The sequence below is a fragment of the Cydia strobilella genome, chromosome 7 (assembly GCF_947568885.1).
Source record: "Cydia strobilella chromosome 7, ilCydStro3.1, whole genome shotgun sequence".
In the NCBI taxonomy this organism is placed as follows: domain Eukaryota; kingdom Metazoa; phylum Arthropoda; class Insecta; order Lepidoptera; family Tortricidae; genus Cydia; species Cydia strobilella.
Window position 1 is genome coordinate 4224822 of NC_086047.1, and position 27559 is coordinate 4252380.

At 36.5% G+C, this 27559-nt stretch overlaps 1 protein-coding gene across 9 annotated transcripts in view; it reads left to right on the plus strand.

Moving 5' to 3' along the window:
* Positions 1-27559, plus strand: part of LOC134742952 (polypyrimidine tract-binding protein 2) — a 610485-nt gene that overhangs the window by 521268 nt on the left and 61658 nt on the right. For all 9 annotated transcript variants that reach the window (XM_063676174.1, XM_063676180.1, XM_063676181.1 and 6 more), the window contains one exon: positions 21640-21741. In XM_063676174.1, the coding sequence (XP_063532244.1) occupies positions 21640-21741 (102 nt within the window). The remainder of the gene's footprint in view (positions 1-21639; positions 21742-27559) is intronic.

The window sequence follows — 27559 nt, forward strand, 5'->3', positions numbered from 1 at the left end:
TCGTAAGGAAAATGCTCCGGAGCCATTATCATAATTGAGCGGCTTGTATCCGGGACACTTCACGGTCCGCGTGTTCCCGCTGGGTGCGCTAGCGCGGGACAGTCCGAGGGCCGCGACGACATTATAACTAGAGATGTCACAAAGTGGTTTTGGCCGATAATACCGAATATTCGGCCACACTTTCGGCTAAAGCGCGGAATACTTGGCAAAACATGTGTACGTTTTAAATCACATTCATTATGAAAACTGTAACGTCGTTTATACAGTTTAAATAAGAACCCCGTCAATAAGAAATCAAGTTGATATTTAAAGTACAAATGCAACTCAACTCAACTCCAGGACTTATAAAACTGGCGAAATTTTTTACCTTGTCTAGTTCGATATATAAATTTCGATAAATTAGTGTTAAGCGTTTTCCGAAGGACTTATCTACTCAATTTACTTTTCTGTTGCTACAAAATAAAATTAGGTTGATGACACACCTAAGTATCTTATTTTGTTTTTTGGTATCAATCTAAAACTTAAATACCTATATTTTTAATATTTGGATTTTTAAGTCGTCTAAATATTATATGTGGTATTTTCTATAAAAAGGGAAATTGATGATGGGAGGGAGGGATTGTTGATGGCGCTTACGCCATTATTAACGATGCTCCGATATAAATACAAGGCCGCGCGACGCTGTGCGGCGTAAGCGCCATCGACAATAAGGTCCCTTTTCATAGAAAATGCCCCATATCCATATGCATATGCTCCTCCTACCATACAGACAACTAGGAAGCTTTAATAGTGTATAGGTATTGTTCCACCCGTGCCCGTGACTCTTCCAAGCTCCGTTAGCAATTGGAACGGCCCGGCGCTGGATCGGCGACGTCTTTGACGGCACATCGCCGTAATAAGGGACCAAAGCCGGCGTCATCCGCCCTAATGCATATTTACAATAAGGACGGAGAACTCGCCCTACACCGAACACTGCTCCTTCTACGCTATTATACAAGTCCATGTTGATTCCTTTGTCATAGAGAATATATAGGATAGAGGGGTACTGTCATAGTAAATTTTATAGTCACAGTTAATTTAAACTAAAAATAAAAATAACCAAAAAAAAAATACGAGTATATAATGGATAAAAGATTTTTATTTGTATTTATTATTTTTATATGATTTTGACCCATGTTCTTTCACTGATATGTGTTAAAATATTAATAGGTATCTGCTTAGACCGGTACACTTATACCCCAACAGACTGTTTAAGAGTAAGCAACCGATCATTTTATCAAGAAACAACCGCTTAGTATGACAACCGACCCAGATAATTTTTAAAGCACAATTCCGACAATTGCGTAAGTGAAAAGAATCCATAATGAAGGATGATTAAAAATTAAAACAGTGATTATTTGAAGTGCTTGTTCTGGCCTGTTCAATCAGCAAATGAAAACCCTTCAGCAGATATTTACTTACGCGCTTTTTGAAATCAACGCATTTACAATCAGACCGCAAAAACAAGCGTAACAACTCGTTTACCATGCGGGGTTGCTTTATGAAATTTTCGAAATCCCCATTTAATTGGGCGCCTGTGTCGCCAGTCGCCACAAATTAATTAAAATTGCTGTGGGATTATATTAACTTATTGCAATTATATAAACGGGGCGATTACGCCGCGGCTCGGGCGACTAACGTCGTTGCGAGGGCGCTTACACGCCGCCTCGGAATTTGATCAGACTCCGTGTTTCTGTTTATCCAGATCTGTAGTACCAGATCCGTTATTAGAATGTATACTTATCTGTTATTTTAATGCAGCAAATATTATGCTGAAGGTGTAAATGATTTTGGTTTTAATTTGTTTAATTTTTCTCCTTTTTTTTGCTTGATTTATCAAACAGAGTAAAATATATCAAATAAACTTTTCTGTTAAGTTTAATGAGCCATATTAAGCAAGGTGCCCAGCGCTGAATAATTTTAATACGCTAAATAATTGCTTGTTTTTAATTTTTCTGCTTACTAAAATGACTACAGCTACAGACCTTATAATGTGTTTGGTTAGTAACCAATAAGGCCTGTGTTCCAAATTAAATAACAGATGAGGGTACTTATTTTTCATAACAGAGCTCAGACCTTAATCGGGGACAAATAAATCTAACCATTAAAATTAACGGCGACCTTGGCTCGCCCGCTACCGACTTCTTCAATAGATTTATAATCGCCGTTCGGAATATTGCTGTCGCGATAATACTGGGATAAAGGGGTGATTGGATCAGTGAAGGCAGCAAGGTTCCATGTTCAATTCCTGTTTGATTCAGAATGATTTACCCGGTTTCAGACATGCAGTTGGTACATTTAAAAATAAACTAAGTATTTTCTCGAGATCTGGCTGTATAGGCGAGGCACGCATTTTCCCTGTATAGGCGATAGGTATAACTTTATTTAAAAACGTTTAAGATTCGGTAAAAACTTCGTACACCTTTGTATTACACACTTTTTGTTTATCTTCAGGTAAATAGTTTTTATACATATAGTTACGGATAACAGGCTGCGGGATACACCTGTTCGCGCGAAATCTCAAATCTCTTACAAATGGAAATACACTCCCTGGACTGCCCTGAGGAGAACGGCAAGGAACAGATAGGTGCCGGCTTGGGAGCGGCTGCCCCGACGTCGCATTGACAAACGGCCAGGGCCTCTTCATTAATTGCCAGTCAGTAGCTACCGCTGACCGCCTCTAAATAATTCACACACGACACCAACTCACTCAAAGGGCGTAAAGCCATACTCGTCAACGGCGCTTACGACTTTTAAATCTAAAGCGCTCCCCAATCGCCGCAATCTAAGGGAGGGACGCACCAAAAGTTGTCCGTGTTGGCTTGACGATTCAATTTGGATTAATGAATTTTGCGTTTTTCGGTTTTTCCTATTGGTGTTACCTGTAAAATGTGGGTCAATGGGGCCAAAATATCGGGCGTAGCTATTTTAATTAATTTAAGCTATTTTGATAAATGTACTAGTTTCTATTCCGATATCTATTACTAAAAAAAAAAAACAATAAATAATTGCTACAAATTCTGATTGATGAATAGTTTAATTATATTTGAAGCTTCAATAGTTATTTAGGTACGATACAAGTGCGAAAAATAGGAAATTCGCAACGAGTGGCGAATTTTAAAACACGATCGAAGGGTGCTACTAAACTAAACTATAAGCACCGGTGTCGTAATGTAGCACCAGATGTAGTGTAAAATCAATTACATTGTAAGGAGTTATTATTAAACCGTCAAATTTTAAGACAAAAGTATTATAATATTAAGAATCCGTTTAATCCAGTGCAGTCTTTCATTATATAGACGTACTTCACCACTTTGTAACATGTCTGAGAAGTTTTAATATCGTAACTTGAGATCAAAATTTTGCTAGAAAGTGCAAAATTATAACACGCCAAGTCGATATTATGAGTTTTAGCACGTTACGCTTACATTATTAAAACTTAATGAATAGGTATTCAAGAACCGATGTATCGGATTATCTAGCAACATTATTTTTTCATCCAATTTGTCCAGAGTTTTTCTATATAACTGTTTTTGTGAATGGTGTGTCAACGTTTAGAGTTAGATAAATTAAAAAGCTGACCACATGATTCCGTCACACGTCAAAATAGACATGTAAGGTACCTACACAGCTGCACCTGAAAAACCTTCATTCTGGCGAAAAGTTAAATGTTGTCTAATTTATTGGCTCTTGTTAGCGACGGGTAGTTATAGGCGGGCTGACCCACCACAATTAATGGATAGCTCCAACGCAACTCTATCGCCGGGTCAACCGCAGGGGGACCCCTATCAAAAGATACGTTTTTGAACCAAGTTTAACTTTAACACGGGTTTCGTCCTTGTTACGTTTGTTTGTAAACATGATATTTATATTTATCCTACTAGTGAGTCGTGAGCAACGAATACGAGATTACGATATACCGAATACTTACAAAGAGTACCTAATATACTCCTGTTTCATCAATTTATTGAAGTTAATACCAACTGTGTAGTAATAACATCGAATACCTACGTTCGTACGAATATGGACGTTTCTGTTACTTTTGCACACTTCAACTTATTATTTGGGGTGCTGTTTCAAGTAAAATCATCTACCAAAGAACAAAATTTGCCTTTTCGGAGTTTTGTTCCACTCCTTACCTAGTCTATCTACGCAAGCAAAGCCGCGAGAAAAGCCATTTCCTAAAAGTTTTGACAACATTTTTCCTATTACTTTAACAGCGACGTAAATAAGCGCGTTCTATCCTCGCAGATCTCTCCCCTAGATTGGGGTCCCAGTTTAATAAAACTACATTTTACGGGAAAGCTTTAATGAATACTTGATACCTTAATCTGAGGCTCTGGATGTCGAATACGCAATAACAAGAGGTTGGATGAGCAAAAAGCAGCTGCGAGCGACTCGCAGCGATCGTAACTAGGGCCGTTACGCAATTCAGAAAGGGCCTAATTGATTCGCCCCTTCGACTCGGCCATCCCGCCGAACACAGGTGTCCTATGATCCTGTTATTTGCGTCTCCGACGACAATATCGCAGCACCTCTGACTCGAAAGCTCGGTGCTGTATCGGAAATTCTTTCCGTGACACGATTAGCAATAAAATTACGGCATGACGGCTTAACGGAAATTGCCTGACGTCGGCTGATTTGGGAGTGTTTCGGATTATTTGATGTCGCTATGAAACTCGTACATGCGATTTGTCATATAAACATGGCCATAAAATATCACTTGATACAATTACTTGAAGATATGGTGCAAGCGTTCAAGAACTCGGATGTACCTATAAATGCTAATTCGGTCGACAGCCGTGGAACAGTATGCGTGTTTGTTCTATTAGCAGCACATCACATTACGAATCTTTACAATATATGTAAACTCGTGGGATACTATAAACTAGATTCATCATATCCTTGTTGATTTTACAAAAGTGTATATGTGATCACACGATACGACAGACAAGTCAAATACGCCCTTGCTGACTGTACAGTGAGCTTCGAAATTCCATGGAGAAATTATGAATGGAATTCATTCATAATTTCTCCATGCAATTTCGAACCTCACTGTAGGTACATTAGTTCTAGATATATATTCAGAGTTGAATAAACGAAGAATCCACGCTGCAAACCAACCTTCTAGTTATTCTGATCATAAATAACGTCGTGAGTATGTGTAGAATTAAATAAATCTAAACGTTCATAAACACCAAAGTAGCAGAGCGTAAGTCGAGCCGTGAAATATTGAGAATCGCGGGACGATTTGTATGCGCGCCGAACCATCTAAGTATTAATTTATCTGAGAGTATTCCTCGCTAACGGGGACTCGGAATCCTTTGAATCACGACGTGTCCTCACTCTTTTAATTTCATTAAAAGCTCAATTAGGAATATTACCAAAGTTCCCTTCCACTTTTGCCTGTAGGTTTCTGTAAATTTTCTCGAGTTCGTTCCGAGTCTACACCGCTGGAGTTCCAGATGCTTAGACGAAATGTGGCTCGCAATTAGTATAATGGACGTTACGTTCTCGGACGAAATTAACGCCATTCGTCTATAGTGAACGTAAGGGCGCACTCGCTACAATTAAGTAGTGGAGTGGAGAGAAATTGCAACAAATGCAACGGTCCTAGCCACGTTCACGGTCCATTTAACCCACTCAGCTCGCGGCGAGCCCAAACCTCCGCCTCTCGCCACATACAAACACCTATCGCTAGCTTTTTATTCCCGTTTTCTTTCAGCAACATTTAATTTGCATTTAAAAGTGTATTTTTAGTTGACAAGCATATCGGACCGCAGTGAAGTTTCTTAAGTTGCCGCCAGTCTAAGTTTTGTTATTGAAAACTTGTGCAGACGCCTGCTACCGCCGCGGCGCTATTGTTTACCGCAGTTTCATTTTTTACCCAAATCTTCTCCTTTCATAACTTTCTCTTGTAGCAAGTGCCCATCCTTCGTCTATATCGAGCGTCGACGACAGTCGTTACAATGAAGCGGGGATGCACAATCAGTTTTCCCGGTCTCCATCCCTTGACATACAATTTCTTGAGAACCCGGTCCGATAGAGCTATAAAAACATATATTCAGATATCATAAACAAATTCAATTCAATATCCCTACGCTAAACTTTTCGTATTACATTTATATAACGAACCAAAACGTTCGTGTTTCTTTGACAAACAATTTACTTAATGCCAGTTACGCTCCATCACTTTAACTTTCTCTCTTCTCCGCCGTCTTGCCATACGTTAAGCACGTATGAATTCTTTTATTATCTCTTAACCCTTTTAGCTAAAACCATCTCTTTGGGTATCAAAATAAAGTTTGATTTCAAACGTAGGGGCGCTAGACTTGTTGCTGCCCCTCAAACGGCCGCGTGCCGGATCAAGCTGTCTTCCCGAACTAGCTCTTCCTTCCCCATTTCGTGAGAAAACAAGGGAAAAGTGTTTTTGGGACGACCATATCACTATCTGTTCGCGAGCACATAATTTGTCGTACGAGACTTGATGCGGACGCCCTCGTCCGTATTTGCGTCGTCCTTTGATGCGATCCATATTTTGCTAGCTGTAATGTGAATATGACGTTTATTGTTTCTGAAAGTAATGTTTTCTTTTCATCATGAGAAAAACGGAATCTATTACTATGAATTTATTGTATAGCCACAAATAAAACCTTTTTAAAGTTTACTCAAATAGTTCTAGCAAAACTAATTTAATTTACCAAAGAAATGTGTAATAATAATAATGGACTTAGCATTCTGTTCTTATAAATAACACAAAAGTAAGCATAATGCACAACACTTCATGTTTAATTCTTGTGTCATTACTAAATGATAAAATGACTATTAGCACAAGTAATGTTTGCTTAACAAGTCTAGTAATCCCTCTTGGTAAGTAACTAATAAACAAATCCCTCGGGTACTTGCGCTTCTCGTTAACTTCTCTTAATTGAATACTTGGCAAATTTACCTCACAATTTCAATACATATAATAATATACCCTACTTTTCTTAAAATTGCCGCGGAACCTGCGTATTAACAGTATAAAGTTTAATTTATAGAAATTTTAAAGATTGCCAATTTGTAACATTATACGGAGATATAATTTAACAATTGTTTTATATTTATTTTTATTGAAGTGACATAATTAATACGAAGACTCTACTTCAGTGTCTTATTAGTACCATTTTACATTCCCTAAAGCATAAATAGTATAAATACTCCGAGGCGCTTTTTCACAATTTTTTTTTTTTTTTTTTTAATTTATTGAATAAGGAAGCAAATTACAATAAACTTGGCGTCGAGAGATTAAAAAGCTTTATCCATTTTTCCTATTAGCACACTGCTGCACTTAAGAGCAATTTGATACCAGAAACTTCTTAAATACATTCTAGAGATTAACCTGCTATTTTACTTTACCGTTCTCGAAACACTACTGCACTCCGTACTTTGATATCAGAAACTTTTAAGTTTGTTAACAGTGAACCATCCTGTATCCATTTTTTTCTACTGACTCATTTAGGATTATAATGTGATTATGGAAATTGACTACAATGCACATTTTGTCGAGAAATTTTCGATACTAATAGCGTGTGTATCCTTGCTACATTACTTGGGTTTAGTCCTAAAATTAGCACAACCATTTATTTAAATCAGCCTGTAACGTTGCATGTATTGACATTCGCCGCTTGAACAAACTTGTAACCGATAGACTTAGAAGTTGTGAAAGCTAAGCTTAACCCGCAGGAGCGGAGCACGCTCGCTTATCCACGCAATCTCGCCTTCGTGACATCGCGGGCTTTTTGTCTACCTTGCAGACAATCTGCTGAGCGTGAGCGCCCTGCAGTGAATTATCGCTCCAAACTTAGGTGCCACTTCCAACAAATGCCATTTGGGCTGCCTTTTTCACATACTATTTTGATGAACGCTCAAATTTGTAGAGGTTGGTGTTACCTAATTCAACTTGCAAAGTGCGTTGTATGTCATTCCCAATTCACCTATACAAGAGTTTAGTTACTCGGTTCCGTAGTTTGAAAAGAAATCATCGAATAGGTGAGCGCGGGTAAACTTACGAGTAAACATTTGCGTATGTAAACTCGAATTATTCACGAAAAAACTTTTAATGGCGTCCCCGGAGTTCCCGTCAAACATTTATCAACAAAAGAACGAACGTCCCGCAGGCGATGGAACTTGAAATGTATGGAAATTACCCAGTCACGAGCGGGAGAACAATTCACTAACGTCGGCATAGGCAAATGTTTTTGTTGCAGCTTGTTTCGTTGTATAACTTGTTCGGATTTGAGGTAACAACGCGGTTGAGCTCACCGAAGGTGGTCTGGAGTAAGTGCGAGTTCAGCAAGTCATTTCCAAGTAAAACACTAACGATGTACACTGAAAGCGACTCATCAGCGATGTTTCTGCAGTCTGGGTCCTTGTTGAATAGTAAAACAGCTCGACACAAAATGTAATATTGACTTTTGAGATGCTATTTATTCTAAATAACTAGGTTGTCGCAGCGCATTTACATTTTAACTAGCAACATAGGTACACATTATATTAATTACAATATTTTTATTGCAACTGATGTAAATTTGTAAAATACTTCCCTAATTTCAAAGATTAACCAAAAGGCAGATAGAATAAATACGTTCTGAACGGACACCATTTCATTTGCATTTCAATCAGAACGATATAGCCGGTGGAAAGGAAAATCCGCTCCGTCACCTCACTTAAAGCTTTTGAAATATTCCTATAACTTCTGATTCAACGAGAAAAAAGCCTATTTGAATTGGAAAGATCAAAGCGTAAAAATTTATCGTTACAAAAAATGCGATAGAACTGTCCAAAACGACATCGAGCACTTATTATTTTAACAGAGCGAATGTCTCTCGTTCTATTTGTCTTTTCGACTGTTCCTGTGCATAGACTTCTCCATTACTCAGTACTGAAAGGAAAGTTTTGTATTCAATTTGGTATTATAATTCCTATTTGAAGTCTCCACGCACCATCGCGTCTACATCGTCTATGTAAATGGGCGTTTCCGGGACTTAGTCTCGTTTTCGCCAAAAAAACGTTTTGCTACTGAAAAATTTTACCTGCATCTACGGTTTTGTCTGTTATTTTTATTTTTCACACATTTATTTGATAGTAAGAGATTGTTAGTAAAACAGGTGTATTAAGAATTTGAATTTCATGAATTCTCTTTGTGCAAATATTTCTATGTGCACTTGAATTTTTATTCAGCTTGTTGCAATAGCCCCTGCGGGAGACAAGGAAGCGTTTTCAGTTTCTCTTCAATTTCAAATGGAAACTTATCCCTCAGCTACTATAAAGTCTGCATTTTCCATAGAAATCCACCCAGCTTGCTGTATTCAATCCTTACCGATGTCCACGCTGAATCCACGTGGATTTAGACCGCGCTCATTGGCTGTGCCAACGGCGCCTTGTGGGGCTCCTGTCTATACCTGCATTTTCATACAAGTTTTATTTTACGATATGTTATATGTTACCTGCGACGGCTTCGTACATACTTTAATAATAAGATCTTTACTTTGCCGCGTATTATGTTGCTTTTATGGCCCCCTGAGCTCAGCTAAAGCGCTGTACGGTGGCTTACGAGGGCTCTTATGACGAAATAATTAACCTGTTTCTGCTCATATTTGGCTTTATTTCACACAATGTTCTTATAATACGATAGATGTGGCAAGCTATGCTTTTTAATCAGCCGTTTTCTATATATGCTTTATTTTATTTTTCATGTTATTACGCTACGAGTGAATTTCAAAATTCAATTAGGTTTGAGTCAGAATAACTTAATGCTAGCGAACGTCAGGATTTAATCAGGGAAAAATAAATACATTAAAATTCTGATGAGCAAGCTGCTTTTCGGCAAACGATCAATTCAGAATTCATCTTCGAAATGTTTAAGTGTGCAACATGAATCTTATTTTACCCTCGTTTGAATGTCTTAAAATGTAATTCAATCTCATTATTTTTCCTGCCTGCACTCAACTTTAGGTCCACAATATCGGTGGGTGTTTCAAAATCTCCGCAAAGATATAATGTCGGTCCGAACGTCTATATTCAAGCAGGAGACAAGGGACCGATAACAGATTACCCGCAAACACGTTTTAAATTCATTTCCCGACCCGTGAGCCGATCGCTCCCCGATAAAATGTGGGGAGGCGCGTACCGGGGACATATTTACTTTGTCTCCCCGCGACCACTTGCCCGGCCAGGTAACGTTGTGAAGTGGCAAAGCGTTTGTCCGACTCCGTTACCTGCTTCGATTTAAGAACATAAGCTCTTTAATCTCCCAAAATTTGAGATTGCCATTAGTTGTGTTTGTTCCAACTACGCTCGTTCAATCTGAAATAATACTCTTATCTAAATCTGGCTAATAGAATATAGATTTCGGACATATGCTTTGATTTGGATTATTGTATTGAATATATGAGTAACTATTAAGTACCTAACGTGTTTATGTCAAAAGCTTGGTAGTTTTACATAATACAGTTTACTAATTAGTGTGTTGCGTCAGGTATCTGTATTTCAATATCGCGCGAATACAAGTTGCAAACAGTTTTTATAGAAATTATGTTTTATTAAAAATCAATGTTTTTAAAATAGAAAAAAAAATTGAAATAGAAAGACTTTATTTTGTGTAAAACATAAAACTTAACCTATTACATCTTATTCTAATATATTTTTCTCACACCAAAATGGATGCCACTCAGCATATGATATTTAGCCATGGCGCTGGTTTTCAGGGCAACCAGAGAACACACAATTAAATGAATTAAATCAAAACTAAGCTATCATGTGGAAGAAAGTGAATTTAAACTAATTATTACTACACAAAACATTACATACTATTATATGTATTACTAGACAAAACAATTGTTCTTTATCATTCTTTCAAAATCATATTTTACGAGTAACTCTACGCTTATAATCTTTTTAAAAGTCAAAAGATTTGTAGTGTACAAATCGTTTATTACGAGTTTCCAACTAACTCTAATACCATTTAAAACTTGTAACAGGGTTAATGTTGCAGCAAAGCCTTCCGAGCACTACACTCCGTAAGTCCATTAACACGATGTTTTGACGCCACTATTTTGACACGAGGCTTTTGCGCCCAGACCACTATCGGTTTTGCGGTCCCACATTTACTTTATCCGCCCAAATGCTTTGTAGTGTAAAGACTTGCGAAACTTTCTCCCGATTTTAGTGGATTACGCTGTAATACTTTTGTGTAACGTAATCACTCGAACAAGGGTCGAGAGTCATCGAGGTTTGTGATGGGTAAAGCTTAAAGACGTAATGGTCCTTCTCTATCTAAATTAACGCTTGTGACAACTTTTACTTTGTCTGCGTTGTGACTTAAATTATAATAAAACGTTTTTTTTTTCTCAATAAACCAATACTACAGTATTACAGAATAAACCAATTTTCTAAAACAATTTTAGCGAATCAAAGAGGCCCAAACAAAACCCTTTATAATGTAATAAGAATGTTATGTAGAATAAAGTATTTGCAAATTAAATAAAACAATAGAAGTATTTTTCTTTTTCAATATATTTTTCAGTTTCATGCATTTTTCAGATCGACTAATGAGTTTGCAGGCCATCAAAAATAAATCTTTGTCCGCAAAATGAGCCGAAATAGCCTCCACTTCTTCATCGTCACATTTTTTTGGGCTGTAGGGTGGGTGAACACAGTTTTCCCCTACTTTTTTCTTTAATGGCTTCACGTAGTCTTTCTCATAGCATTGCACAATATGTCCCAGTTATGGTAACACCCTTGTCCTCGTAGTCGATCATTCGAATTCCTTTTGAATCTCAAAAAATCGTAACCATCACCTTTCCGGCCGATTCTGATACCCTGAACTTCTTCGGAGGTGGTGCACCCTTCTTATGCCACTGCATAGACTCTTGTTTCGACTCAGGTTCAAAATGATGAACCCAAGTCCCATCTCCAGTCACAATTCGTTCCAATATGTGGGTAAGATTGTCACCGCACAGATTCAAAAATTGATTCGATGCTTCAGCTCGTTGTTGCATCTGCTGCGATTTGAGCATTCTAGGTACCAGCCTTGCACTCACTTTGGTCGCCAAGATGGTCATGTAGGATCCTCAAAATTATGGTATCTGATACACCAACTAATGCAGCTGTTTCTTTTTAAGTCGAGCATCTTCTAGTACGAGTTTTTCAACTTTTTGAACGATATCCGACGATGTGACTTCAATCGGCCGTCCTGGGCGAGGGTCGTCTTCAATTGACTCACTGCCATGTTTGAAGAGGCCATGCCACTTGTAAATAGTGGTTTTAGCAGGGCACTGGTCCCCGTAGACGGCTTTCATTTCATTAATTATAAGTTGCGGAGGTTTTCCTTGCTTCGATAAATTTTATATCACGGCACGATATTCCATTTGCTCCATGGTCTCACGATTATTCCGAAATAATTTGTTTGAAGGGCGATATCTTTAAAACAAATGACGATAAAGAGCTCATACCAGATAAGCAAGAAGGTTTTGCCTCCTTTTACTTCATTCCGCGAATATTTGTACCTCCCCTCGTACGAAAAAGTATTTAAATCTCAGTGGTTCTATTTGTCTTGGAGCGCCACCGGCGACTAAATATCTGAGGCAGCCTGCCCCGCTCCGAGCCAAATGTCAACACAGCACTGCCTTTGAAGCTACCATCTTTTGCGTATATCTATATACTCGCCATTAATTCATATTTTTACGACGTTTGAGAATATTTTGGTAATAATGTTAATGAAATTTTATACATTGTATATATTTCTACATTTCTCGTACAAGCTATTTGAAAATAGGCTTGTCTTATGTGATACTCTTAGAGAAGACAGTTGCAGATTTCATATGTAACAAGTAAAAGACAGATAAAGTTTTGTACATCCACTAGCATTATTAAGACTAACAAGTGCGTCGACTGCTCATCGAGTATATCGTAAATCTATAATGTACTCGAGAGTTAAGAAAGCGGAGCAATTCCTTATATTTGTTTAACGTATGCTTCACGTGTCGATGTAGTAAATTGGAGTGGTGTGAGAGGGCTCAAAATAACAAACGAAATCGCGGCCGTGTATCGGGTGCGATACATTCGCCAGGCAGAAGGAAAATATGAAAAAGCAGAATATTGCCCGCCGGAATTACGATCGCTTTAGATTCCGCACGGCCCATTGAGAAGGGGATTTTTTACCTTCCTACATTGGTATAAAGAACCTATTTGGTGTCTTCGGAGAGTCAAGTGATATCGATTGCGCGAACGGCTTATTGGCCAGTTTTATTTGGGACCGCGTTGCGAATTATCTTTGATAAATTATTTGGAAACTAGTAAGTTCTAATGATGCAAAGGTCAGTAGGTAGTATTTTACCACGAGATTTTTATTACCTAGTAAAACTGGCGCATAATATTTATTTTCACCTAATATTTCTCTCGACGTTGCACAAGACGAATACTCGACATTATATTGGATGATTAAGGGCCGACACCAAGCCATTTTCAGTGAAATGTATCGTCGATGGTACCATTGTATTTAATAATACCTATCATTAAGTATAATAGACGTTAGTAAACTGAAGGATCGGACATTTTTATCCCTCTCAGTTCATACCTAAATGAAGGACAACGGGTAATTTAAACCCGTTATACCTAAATAAATAAAATCGATGCGTTAATACGGTCGGGTGAATATTTACAGTGTATTCGTTCGTAGCATATTTTTGTAACCGATGTCATGCTTTAATAGCATTCAATCGTATCAATAAGTCCATATACAAATGGAAGCGGGTTTGTTTACTGCTAAAACAGAACAGTTTAATTTTACTTTTATGTAAGAGTAGGTATATGTAAGGATATAATAATTTATCTATTGGTAACAAGGTCAGATTACGTGTACATTAAAGTAATTATTGACCAAATGTCAAAGGCCAGTTAGACATGCTAGGTAGGTACATTCTTTCACCCACTATTCATTGATTGGTTCTAGAAATATGGACATTCATAACGGAGTTATATTTAGTATGTACCAAGTACACAGAAGAAACGCCCTTAACGAATCCTTGTGTGCAAATGAATGTCTAAACGGTGCATTTTGTCTCCCCCGCTGCTTCGGTTTAATTTTATAGTCCAACTTTTCTCAAGCGCGGATTAGTTTGCGCTAACAATGTAGTAAATCTGGCCGCTGTGACACTGCCTAGACTGTATTATTATGGACTAGTTTAAGTTAATGCATAGTTTTACTTAGATACGTGACATTTTTTGCAATTTTAGTAGGCGCATGATTGTTTAAATCTTTCAAGCTTTGCTTGTTGTTTAATAAATATTTACCTGTAATTGATTAGGTTCCTATAATTATTGTGCCACAGGTAAATATAATGTAATCTGAGCAGATCTGATATTGGAGATCGTGTATAACTGTCTGTAGTGATGTATATGTAAACGAAAAATGCAAAAATACCGACCCTATATTTCGTTGCCCCAACATAGGGGTGATGACACATGTTGAATTTAGAATAGAATAGAATAGAAATAATTTGTTCGATAGCACACACAAATCGAAAATTATACAAAACAGAGAAACATAAAAAAGAAAAAAGTGCCACGAAATGGTCTCACAGCATGTTGCTGGTAAATTTATTAACAAAATCAAGTAAAATATATAGCAAATAAGCAATTGATCACAATAATGTGGATTTTAAAATAATATATGGAAATGATAAAAAATACAGGACGTTTCAATTCTTTTTTTACATTCAAAAAGGTAAAAAGTAATGATACTATTTGATTTCTTACATTTTATAAAAAAAAATTGTGTGAAAACTATATACATAAACGCAATATTTCACTGACAAAATCGCAATTTTCTTGTTTTCAATACTAAGATGGGTTCTTAGTTGGACAATGTCGTCATGTTTACTTTTCGTTTTAGTAGTAGTAGTAGCAAACTCTTTATTGTACAAATATACATATTAAAAATTACATGGTACAAATAATAAGATGTACAAAGGCGAACTTATCCCTTTGAGGGATTTCTTCCAGTTAACCTTTGAGTAGATGAGAGGAGAAAGTGAAAAGAGGGAGGAGAGGGGGGGAGGGGAGGGGCGTTTAGTCAGGAGCGTTTCGCGAGTGAAGTACGACTGTCGGACTTTGACTATCGTTTCTGACTTTTGTATTGCTTTAATGCAATGGGTCGCATATAGACATTTGATCCTAAAAACAAACCTGATCTATTAATACTATTAATAATAATTTGTCATCAAGCCTATTTCACTCAACCTATACTTCAACAATTAACACGCTAAGAATCAGTACCTATTCATAATATTAGTGGGTATTGAAATTTTAGCAACTCGTTCGTCAAATTGACAAGATTAGTTCATAGTGGACGGAGTTCATAATATTTATGTAAGCTGCGCCGAGCGGTTAAGGCTGACGTCTCTATTCATTAAGAAACCTACCAGCCCCTACTTTAACTTTGTTCTTGCAAACTCGCCGCTGTTTTCCCTATAAAGTAAGAGTTGTGACAAGGAGTAATATCTCCTTATATTGTTCTGGGGCTAAGAGGTTTGCCTCCTAGTTATCACTATTCTCAACTTTCATACTGCGTCAAGAATATATTGTTGAAGAATTTTTATAATCTTCATAAAGTCCTTGTGCATAAAACTTAAATTGCAGCTTAGGTATAATCATTTTTATTACAAATTTAAACTAAGAGCTTCGTGTAGAAAATTGAGTTTGATAGATGTTTATTAATAAATACAGTAAATTGTAGTGTCTAAAATTTCTTAAGTCAAACGTGCCGGTTTAGTTTATTAATGACTCCAGACGGTCTTAATATCGAAGTTGGGCCAAAAAGTTTCGACAATCGACACTTGCGAATATCGATTATCAAGTTAGTGCGAAAATCATTCGTAGCGGGTGGGCCCTTGACAAATGCCGGTTATAAGCACGGAACAAATTGGTGCAATTAATAACGAGTCGCGCTGGTGGCTCGGAGCCGGCAAATATTATCGAGATCGTTAATTTCGACATCTTACTTGCTTCTTGGCAGGAGACGGATGTGGCACATGGGGCCGCGGGACTCTTTCAATTGAACCCTTTGAGATCTTCGTGTAGAAAACCTAAGTGAAGATGTTAAGGTCCTAGCTAGTTCTTTGGGAATTTGGGTTGATTTTTATGCTAACCCTTGGATTTGCAAATCAGAACTTATATTATCATGTTTAGTTTGATAAAGAGTAAAACAATAACAGGTAGGCGAATTTTATATTTAAATAGGTATGTAAACTAAAACTATTTCTTAAAGTTTTTGAGTTCTATCGAGTTTTAACATAAAAAAATTATCCCCAATAACAAATGTTCGTTGTGATTTAATATACATATTTATACGTAATATTATCCTTCATGCACAAGCATTTTAACGAGCACAAGCATTTATATAATAAGTAACCTGAAATACACATTGATCAGTCAAGAAATATAAAAATTGTTCGTGTTCTCCTATACTCTTATTTCAGTTGTATTTTTTGTAATTAGTGGCTTCGAAACCTTTGTATTTAATCCATTAGTTCTAAGTGCAATTCCTTTATACTTTTGAAATTCTATTTTAACAATTTTCTGGTCCCTTCAAGAGAATTTCAAACAGCAAAGCTTTCTTTGAGACTCTCGATTACATTTTATTACTCGTATATTTTGTTCAGTCACCTCTCTATAAACCTTTGTACCTACAAATTCTTGGTCTATTTAATAGGAAAAAAATAATTATTACTAAGTCACCTTAATGTTGGTAACTAATATGGTTTATATTAATTAACTGCACGAGCCTAGTCACAAAACTGCCTAAATTGTTGTTAAAAGTGTATTTAAATGATGAGAGTGCCCGATTTTTATTGTATTTTGCACGATCACGTTGTGCCTAGCGGAATTTATATTTTACCAAGCAAATCCCCGCAAAAGATTCAATCACACCGTCAAATAAGTTGATCCCGAAAGGTGAATAAAATCCCATGAGCAACACGCGACCATTAATGAAAAGTATATTATGTCACATAAAAACGTTTTATGTGTACGCATTCAAAGGTTATTAAATTAAATCATAATTTACACACGACGAGTTAAATCCGACTTCGGGCTCGTGATATAGCAATAAAAATTATTAGACACCGCATATCCCCGCTTGTACGGCCTTTTTGTCCTTTTTCAAATCAGAACCGCTCTCAGGAACAATGACGTCATAAATGCCGAAGTGATATTTCATTTTTCTCGTCAAACTCTCGTATTTCCTTACCTTTATTCTAGGTATAGGTATGTGCTATTTTAACATGGCGTTTGGTATAGTATCATTGACAGACAGTATCATTGTATAAAATAGTATATATAATTATATTAATAATATAATGATACTATACTAACTTTATCTTGTTTTATACTTACTAAAAATAAACAATGTATTATTATTGAATCCTTGCAGCAATAAGAGGCAACGTAAAATAAGCTTATTTAATTATAATAGAGGAAACATTGAAATCTGCGTGTAGCCATAACACTACTACGTTACAATTTTCATACTGAAGTGAAACTTCAAATGCGACTTCCAACAAGGTTGCGTTAAACGTTTAACGCTACCATGGAAGGGGTATGAAAGCACTGTTCTCAAAAATGGACGGCAAAGTCGACGTTGCCGGTTAAAAATTAGGTCGCGAAGTGCGTAGTTTATGGTCAGTTAAAAACATTGCAGTCTTGATTTCGGGACTGCAATGTTGCATACAAATTCCATTATTTGTCGAGTTCCAAACTTTTTAAAAGTTTAAGTGGCCATATCAAATGAAGGCATAGGTCCTTTAAACAGCCAAACAGATGATCAGTACTTATTATTATAATGTTGGTACTGCGACTATTTAGCTGTCTCAAATAGGTTGGCGTATTTTCGGCAGAAAAATACACTTCGTTTTTCAATTTAAAAAAAAAGGCGGCAAAGCAAATCTTATCAATTGTTTTTACTTTTTTCTGTGAAAATATATACGTAAGAGCGTTGCTTCTGTAAAATATTTCTATTATATTTGTATTTATTGCGCCATTTTTGAGAAAAGCACTATATATGACTCGGCTGGAAGGCTACTTGCTGGCTTTGGATTCAATTAAACGGACTCCCAAGGTCGTCCGTTTAAAACGAATCCTCAGCCAGCAAGTAGTTACTTCCGAGCCTCGACAATAATGTACTATTAGATAGTAATATACCAGGCGAACATAACTATGAAGGAGGTTTACGCTCAAATCTTTCCATGAAGTTGGAATTATATAGCTGGAGAGGTGACAGGGAAAAATGCCGATAGATAATTTAATTGTATACTCTATTATTAACTTACTAAAGTTAACTTTCGCTCGACCAGCACAATGTCTTTTATCTTTCTCTCTCTCTCTCTCTCTCTCTCTCTCTCTCTGTATACTTGTTTGAATATACATACATGTACCAGGCGAACATAACTATGAAGGAGGTTTACGCTCAAATTTTTATAAATTATCAAACTTCGAAACAAGAGTGTGACCAGTAAGTTGAATAGGCTAATTTCCCGAAAGTAGGGTAATTGATGCTCTTATTAAATCAATATGTATATGTATATAAGAGATCATTTAGGTAAATGACTAAATTATTGATAGTGCATTTTAAACCGGGTCGGTATGGTAATTCCACGATAACAAGGAGATTAAACACGATTACATGAATAAAGTTTTGTTAATAAAGTTTGTCTTAATGAAACAATATGGGTTCACTAAAAATCAATTTCTACCCCTTCCTATTTTCATTTCCACATTACGAAATTTCACTTCTTTCGCGCGGAGGGACTCCACGCAATTTTTTTTGTTTTTAGTAAGAGCAGACATTGTTAAGGGTAGGTACTTGTATAAAAACAGATAGCTTATGAGCACTAACTATTAATACAAAAAGTCAATTAAGTAAGATGTTCGAATTTAAACTATCGTGAGACATATTAACTTAACTAACTTAGCGGTTTCACTCACGTGTTTTTAGTCACTCGCGCGACATGTTTCGGAGAGCCTAGGTCTCCATTTTCAAGCACTAACAGTGCCTGAGTGAGTAGCGGTCACGACGGATGGGTGTCGCGCGAGTGACTAAAAACACGTGAGTGAAACCGCTAAGTTAGTTAAGTAAGATGTTGATTAATAAGTATTCATGACTTAATATTATCGAGTACTTACCTAATTTTACAGATTAAACAGAAATCTACTGTGTTTTATTAGTTGATTTAGGTAAATAAAATACGATATTTAGTTTTGGAACTGTTTAGTATATAGTTTAGTTTTGGAACTGTTTTTGATATAGGTACATTACGGTTTTCAAAAACACATAACTCCTCAGCAAAGTTGGCTACGCTTTGGGTTCAGCAAAGTTAGGCACGCTTTAACCTAATTATACAAACTACTAAACCTCTAAAGATACTGTTTAATACATACTTATTACTAATAGAAAGCGAACACGCATCGATAAGAAAAGATTTTGAAGTTCCTTTCTTTAGTAACGTAAACATATCGTCGAGACCCACAATCTATGGGATTGGACCGCTCGCTCATCTTGATCTAAGCAAACTTCTCCTTTCATATCATGGACATTTTATTCCAGCTATTTTGATGTGAAGGCCCTTCGTATCACGTTCATTCAAATGACATATTGGAGAAACGTTTCAGTATAAAACGACGGAATAAGAATCCAATAATGTAAATGCGCTTCATAAAGTCGAACGTGTAATAGTTTTATTTTTGTAGATCGATTTAATAATTAATGAATCTGATGATTTATTTATTTATTTTATGAATCTTACATTATAACGTCACAATAAAAAAACAGTAAATAGAAAGTCCATGTATATCGTGATCGGTAACGCAGGCTTCGTCAAGTGGTTAATTAATTAATTCCAGTATATTCACAATGCAATTAATCGTAACTCTATTTATTTTTACTTTATTTATTTATTTAGGTATTTTGGCGTTCGGTAATAAAGCTATTTACTGAAGTTCTGTCAGATACTAAGAGCCGCATCCGACCATAAAAATATTATTTGTTTTAATTTTCATATACTGTATTAAAATTAGGACAATATTATTTTTAAAACTCACGCTCAATGTTTATATCATTTATTGTTTGCAATGCGCATATAACACCCCTGTAGTTGCAGCGGGCCGTACGCTTGTTTGCCACCGACGGGTATTAAAAAAAAGTACACGTAAGCTGAATATTGAATAATCGGATTGAATTAAGAACTATTATTTCCTTATTTCAATCCGATTATTCAATATTAACGGGGAATGCAACACGATCTCTTTAACTGACATTATTCTCCATTAAACTGAAAAATTGTGATGTAAACGAAAACTGCCTTCCCTTCCCGCAGTATCTGCAATTTCAGTATAAAATTTCCATCCCCGTTGTTTCTTTGTTGTGAAAAAATTTATTTAATTTCGGGCAATTATTACATGCGCTCTCCGAAATTACTCTAAGGAATAGCACCTCGCGGAAACCGGTTTTATTTCAGAGAAAACGGTTCTTTTTTCTACAATGAAAGCTTTATGCCGCTAAATGGGATTCCCGCTGTTAGTGTAATCTGTTTTTTTACGTCTTGGATCATTTTAATCACTGCCGATTTAGTGTAAGTTGCGTTGACAGGTTTGTACTTTTTCGGGTGGGGTGAGGAAGGGTAAGAGTGATGTGTTCTGGGTTTATTATGTGTCTAGGTTGACGGATGCGCCGGCGGAGCGACAGCGCACGCAGGTGTGAGTATGCCGCGAGTCGCGGCGTCTCCGTCGCTCTGTCATTTGTACATTTGCTTTATTACATTGCGTGATTTATACTTCGCCCGGTGTGTTTAACGGCGGCGGTTTGTCATTTCGCTGTCTTAAATTGAGATTGATCCCCGGGTTCAACGTTACGAAATATTTTTTTGGCGGAGCGAAGCTTAATATGGTGGATTATTTTATACTGCCAATTAATTCTACTATAGTATTACCTCCCATATTTATTTATATATTTAGTTACCAGTGTTAATGATAATGCTAATGCTGAGATACTATTTCGAGTATTCTGATAGTTTACACTAGTTTAGTTTAGTTTAGACATAATGTATAATTGACGTCAAAGCTATTGGTAATCTATTTCATTGTAATAAGGCGTACCTAAAACATCGACTTTTTTTATTAAATTTATAACTTAAATGGTTTTGACATCAAACCTCTTCAAGCTCAACCTGCTTCCATCTTTAGATATTTTCTATTCTCTATTTTTCTACATCTTAGAGCTACCAATTTGAATTTAAATCAAGTTACTAAAAAACCGGTTTATCTAATAATTGGTTAGTTAACTATACCTACTTATTTTATACGGATACTACTATTTATACACCGACATTGTAAAAGATCTCACTTTAACTATCGGTGACTTATTTTACGAGATTTGATCATAATAAGTTTTGAATCCTTTTACTGTCTGAAAGCACCGTGTGCCAATTGAACCGATTAAATTAAAGGTAGAATGTAATTAATATTCTAGTTATGTTTTTATTTAAATGAACCGTGTCGTTGTTGCAGAGAGGCTCCGACGAGCTTCTGTCGCAGAGTGGCGTCACCGTCATGGCGCCCGCTGCTCCGCACCACGTCGACAACAACAACCAAGACTCTGCCGCCAAAAAGGTAACTTTTACTCTGTCTTGTGCATGGAGACTGTATAAAGGAGCCAAATCTCTATGTATGAAAAGTGTCCATCAAAAAACAGTAATTAGGCGGCGCCACCATACACCGAAATACTACCAAAAACAACCTACGTAATTTGGTCGGGTTATTTGTTGCCTTATATGGTTCATGTTATACTCATGTCCCAGAGCCTAACTAGCGCCACCGGAGAGATTAGGAACTATTATTTAAAGCTTAACGCGGTCACTTTTACAACAATTCTGCCATAAGAGATTGCGATCCTTTCTATACCATCCATAGTCTTGTGTTACTCGTATGTGTCAATTGTTTGTCTGTTTCTATCGAGCGGTATTAATGTTTGGTTCGTTTTGTAGTTACCGCTGCGATGAACTCGAATCATTATACGCAACGCGACATTGAGAGCCGTGTGATCGCTGTCGCTGTGAAGTTGCCGCGTATTTAAATTACCGCGCAATATAGGTGTAATGTTTATTAGCAAGATATTTTTATAATTGACTAATGCCCCCTAGACTAATATGTACCACTTTAGCGCTCTAACTTCTCAAACTAATGTTTCCTGTCAGTAAATATCCTTATTTAAAAAAAAAAGATGATAAAAAGGTTAGACATTAAACGACCAAAAGAAAAGAGAAAAGGGAAGGTGGCCTGAACGGCTTCCCTTGCGAATTCGGGGGAAAATTATTAATATCTAATCTCACCCGTCTTCCGATGCCAGGGTAAACGATAATTTACCCAATCGAACATTGAGTGATAATATAATATTTTTGAACATAATTTTACTGATACGGCGCAAATATAATCAAAATTTCCTTTTTTTAACCTTTTCACACTAATCAGGGGAAATATAGATTTCGAAATCTATAGGGAAACGATCGGAAAAAAGTATGAATGAATCTATTGAAATGGCACTTGCGGTTTTATGCCTATGCACACGACTGTTGTTGTGTATACGGTCTATGCCCACAGCGAACTTTTTGCTCAACCCATTTAGATGACATTTTAATGTGAGTGAATAGAGTTAACCCTTTTTTTAAATATATGTGTCGTTCTCAAGTAAAAGGTACCACATTGTCGCTTACCAAAAGGACGCTCTGACAGGTTATTCGTATAGAGATGCAAGCTAATTTCACCCTTATGGTAAGCGACAATGTGGTACCTTTTACTTTGGAAAGACACATATGTATCTAGTTAGAGTTCTGGAAAAGCGCTATCGCGGACTTAGTCACGGTTAACAGCTAATTCGTTACAAGCTCTATGTATGAAAAGAAAAATTGTTTTTGCAAAGAAATTTTTTGAAAGCTAATTAGTACGCGTTCATTTACATTTGTACACAACAGTTGAGACAAACACGGAACAGAACAATCAACGTTGAAAACAAACAAGTTGGAATTTTAGTTCTTTCCAGCCGAAATGTAGTTTCATTGTGCATTTACATAAATACGGAGAGGTGAGTTTTGCGCATATACTTTGGTATAAAGATGTCGTTCCAAACGCTTACAGGAACTGGGGAATCTATGGTTTTAGTGGAACCAGTATGTGCGCTCCCAGATTACGATCAGTTGTCACAGATCGCGAGGTCGCTTTAGACTGGTTCCACAAATAAAACTACGTCCTCGCCAGGGTAAGGGCACTGAGAATTAATCCCAGTACGCAAACAGGCCACTTGTTTAGTCCTGCTAGTCGGGCTACCAGAAAAAGGACGCATTTGTTGTGGGCATCAAATCGTATTTATGCTGTTACATGCTTTACGATTATACGATTTGCGTCTTCTGAGACTTCTTTTTATATATTTTATGAACAAGGATGAATGGTTGATACAAAGATTTCACTGAAATTAATATATTTGTACTAATAGTTCTTTTTAGGTTCTTGGAATACTAAATCTAACCTACAGGTACATTCATCACTTTAATCGTTAACTATATTACATATGTTACGGGTAATGTTAGAAGGTTAATTAAATTTGAGTTTACCCTGGTATAACTAGTACTACACGAGTGATTATGCAATACCTAACACTACCCAGCCAGTGTTAGGTAGACCTAGATGTGTACGGGTAAATTTTCGGACTTTACCCAAAAGGCTCCGGTAATACTACTTAGTTATACCAGGTTAAACTTGAGTTTAATTAACCTTCTAACATTACCCGTAACATATATAAACTTCCTTTTCCGTTCTCATCTCACGTCATTCCCGAAAATAAATTAATTTAGGACGTATCTAAACATTTTAGTACATACCCTGTCATAGTGTATTTAAGTGGGAGCAGTGTGACAATGTTGTAAAGTAACTGCGATAAAACGCGAGTAGATACTTAGTTCTAGACTTACTTACTTACTCCTCTGGCGCAGCGACCCAGTGTGTCTTAGTTCTAGACTGTATTATAATTATTTAACACGCTTGTACACCATCCACGTCTATGCAATTTTGCTCGCTGTACAACTCAAAAATAATGAGATCAAATAAATATTAGTTGTTTAGCAAGCCTCACATTTTAGTGCTACTGTTAATGTTTGTAAAAGTGTGTCCAGATCGAACGAACGTCGCGATTCGCGAATATGCCTGCTTGCGAAATGTTCGTACTACTAGTGTGCATTACGATATGCAGATCGATTCACATAAGTATATGACGTGCTAGTGGCTTATTCGCAGATCTGAACGCACCTTAAAATTGTCTCCTGAACTGAACATGAATTCAACTAGACATACCTAATATATTATCACAAAAGAAAAAAAGACTAATTACAAAATAAATTAAAGGCCATCAGCCTCCGCGGCTTGATGTTGAGTAGCGACGTTTTTATACGCCCTATTATATAACGCAGATGCTTTTTACATAAATTATAAAGTAAAGACGCGTCGCTGAAAAGGGAGGCATTTTCTCACCGCGGGCACCGGTGACACCGGTCATTACCGCCCTAGGTGGAAAAAGTAAACATTATATGCGATATAAAACTTTTCAAGTGGTAGTTAATGAATGAGGTAATGAATAAAAGAGATAATTAGTGGACGAGCAGTTCGATGTTCGTACATACGCTCGAATCATTCGCTCGTTAATTAGGATTTCTGATTTTTTGTACAGACCTGCATCGAAAACAAGACGTGCCAACAACAACAACAACGTATTCGTATCATACACAACGGAACGCGCAAAAAAAACTTACAAGATTTTACTTGTACAGTCAGCGTCAATAGTAGCGTATGAAACAAATCCTCGAATACTTTTACAAATACAGATATATCTCTACAGTTCGTAGTGCAAGATATTGGAGATAAAGTAAATAAATAAATTAATTATTATTTATTTATTTAATAAAATACAGAGTATTCTTACAATAATCATAGCTCCGCAAAACTCAATAAAGAGTTTGACTGTGGGGTCATCGGTCTCTAGTTACATATGTACTTAACTTAATTTTATAGTAATGCAATTACTACAAAATATTGAGGTAGTGTATTTTTAACATAGATTTAAATTTAGACTTCTTATTTTCACATCTTATGGCTTCGGGCAAACTATTAAGCAAATATGGAATTCTTTTCCTAAGGTTCTATCCCCGTAGTAGTTATTAATTCTAGGAACGCATAGTTTGCCTGAAGTCACAGCCTTTGTGATGTAAGTGTGATTAACTGGTGTTAATGCATCCTCTGAGTTAAGCTCCTGCCGGCCATGGTTATTGATCGCAAGTAGGTAATTATTTATTAATATTTGAGGACAATCTTACACAGATCGACCTAGCCGCAAACTAAGCAAAGATAATAATAATAAGCAAAGCTAAACAAAGATAATTTCTTTCTATAGATATTGTCGATAAATATTGTCATAGTGACTATAAATAAATAAATTTCATTTATTTCAGACAATTGAGTCCATATTTCTTAAATTAATATTAAAGAAAATTAACTTAATATTGAAATCAAAATTTAAATTAAAATAACATTAAAATTAAAGTTAAAAGTAAGATTATAACCCAATCTCTTTGGCCAACATTTCGTCAAAATTGACATGTGGAAATAGATCCCGCGTAAATTAGAGATGCATACGGCCTGATTTTAATTTTAATATTCGTCAAAAATTAGATCTAAGTACGATATGGATCGGATCTAGATCTATTTTTTGACGTAATGTATAGGTATTAAAAAAGTAAAATTAGAATCAGGCCGTAGTCGTAGCCAGATCACAGATTTTTGATCACATCATGAAATGCCATTTTAGAATTAATGACATCATGACATGGTTAGGCTAGGTTTGACTTTTTCATGATTTAGATTTTTAGATTAGATTTAGATTGTGATAGAATTGTGACCGTACTGATAAGAAATCGCAAATCAAATAAGGAGTACGTGGGCTGATGATGATAAATCTTTTTTTTTTTTTCAAATTGTGTGCACTAAGTAAGTAATTGATGTATTTAATAACTTTGGTTTTCGATTTGTTTTATGAGCCGAGATCATTTTAACGATAAGGAATTCCGTTGGTTTTGCGATGAAAATTAAAATGTTACGCATATTTTTCATCTGGTTAACCAAATGTTATGCAAACTTCATTATTAAAAACATCATTAACGAGCTGCTTCGACGCGCTTTAGTCTCGGCGAACATACCATGCATTTTAGAGCCTCCTGGCTTAAGCCGTACAGATGGCAAAAGGCCGGACGGTCTTACACTGGTCCCGTGGGCAAAAGGCCGGAGCCTGCTGTGGGATGCCACATGTGTGTGCACGTTTGCTCCCTCTTATATCGGCCACACATTTAAAAAGGCAGGTGCAGCGGCTGAGGCCGCTGCTAAGGTCAAACACAGCAAATACGCCAACCTTGGACCAGTGTATGACTTCATTCCGGTTGCTGTCGAAACGGCTGGGCCATGGTGCGCCGAGGCCAAAAAGCTGGTCAGGGAGATCGGGCGTCGGTGAGGGACAGAGGCTGTGACCCCCGTGCTGGATCTTACCTGGTCCAACAAATATCCTTAGCCATTCAGTGCCAACGCAGCTGGCATATTTGGAACATTTGGGCCAGGTAGGGAACAGTTCGGGACTTAAAAGGAAATTTTTGACAGGACTAGTTTGTTATTAATAAGTTTTTATATACTAGGTATATACAGTTTAGGTTTACTAGGTTAGTTTTAATTTTATAATATTGTAATTTTATTTATTATAATATATAAAACACCATTTAAAAAATATGAAATGAAACTGGGTCGCTTCAAACTATTAAAGTTCTACACAAATCTAAATAAAATTAACAAACTAGTTAAAATCGTTGAAAGCAGGAGTCTGTATAAAAAGCAAAAATTAACAAGTTTTTGGCAGAACATCACGAATTATTTCATTTAAGAAAATTGACAATAAAGTTACTAAGTGAGCTTTTCAAACAGGTAAGTTAATGAAAAAACTCCGCCGAACTTTCATCCCTGCAAGTGACGTACTCGTCAAGCAATATACTACCAGGAGGCTAATTCGAACTTCGGAAATTTTGTCTTTACCTGTTGTTGATATACTTGATTTTGGGGTCGTGATTATGACTGTCAAAAATGTATTAAGATGGTCATACTAAACAAATTTCCTCATGGGACTAACCACAAAATCGCAAAAAAATCTAATGGACACCTTGAGAGCCCGAGGTAGATGAAACGTATGGGCACAAAAGTATATTTTTTCACGATTTTCATACATCGATCGATCCCATGGTTTCCACCTTGTTCAGTATGACCATCTTAATACATTTTTAACATTCGGTATCACGACCCCAAAATCACCCAGTAAATGCGACTGTGCGTCTGTCTATTGGTGCGAGCGAGA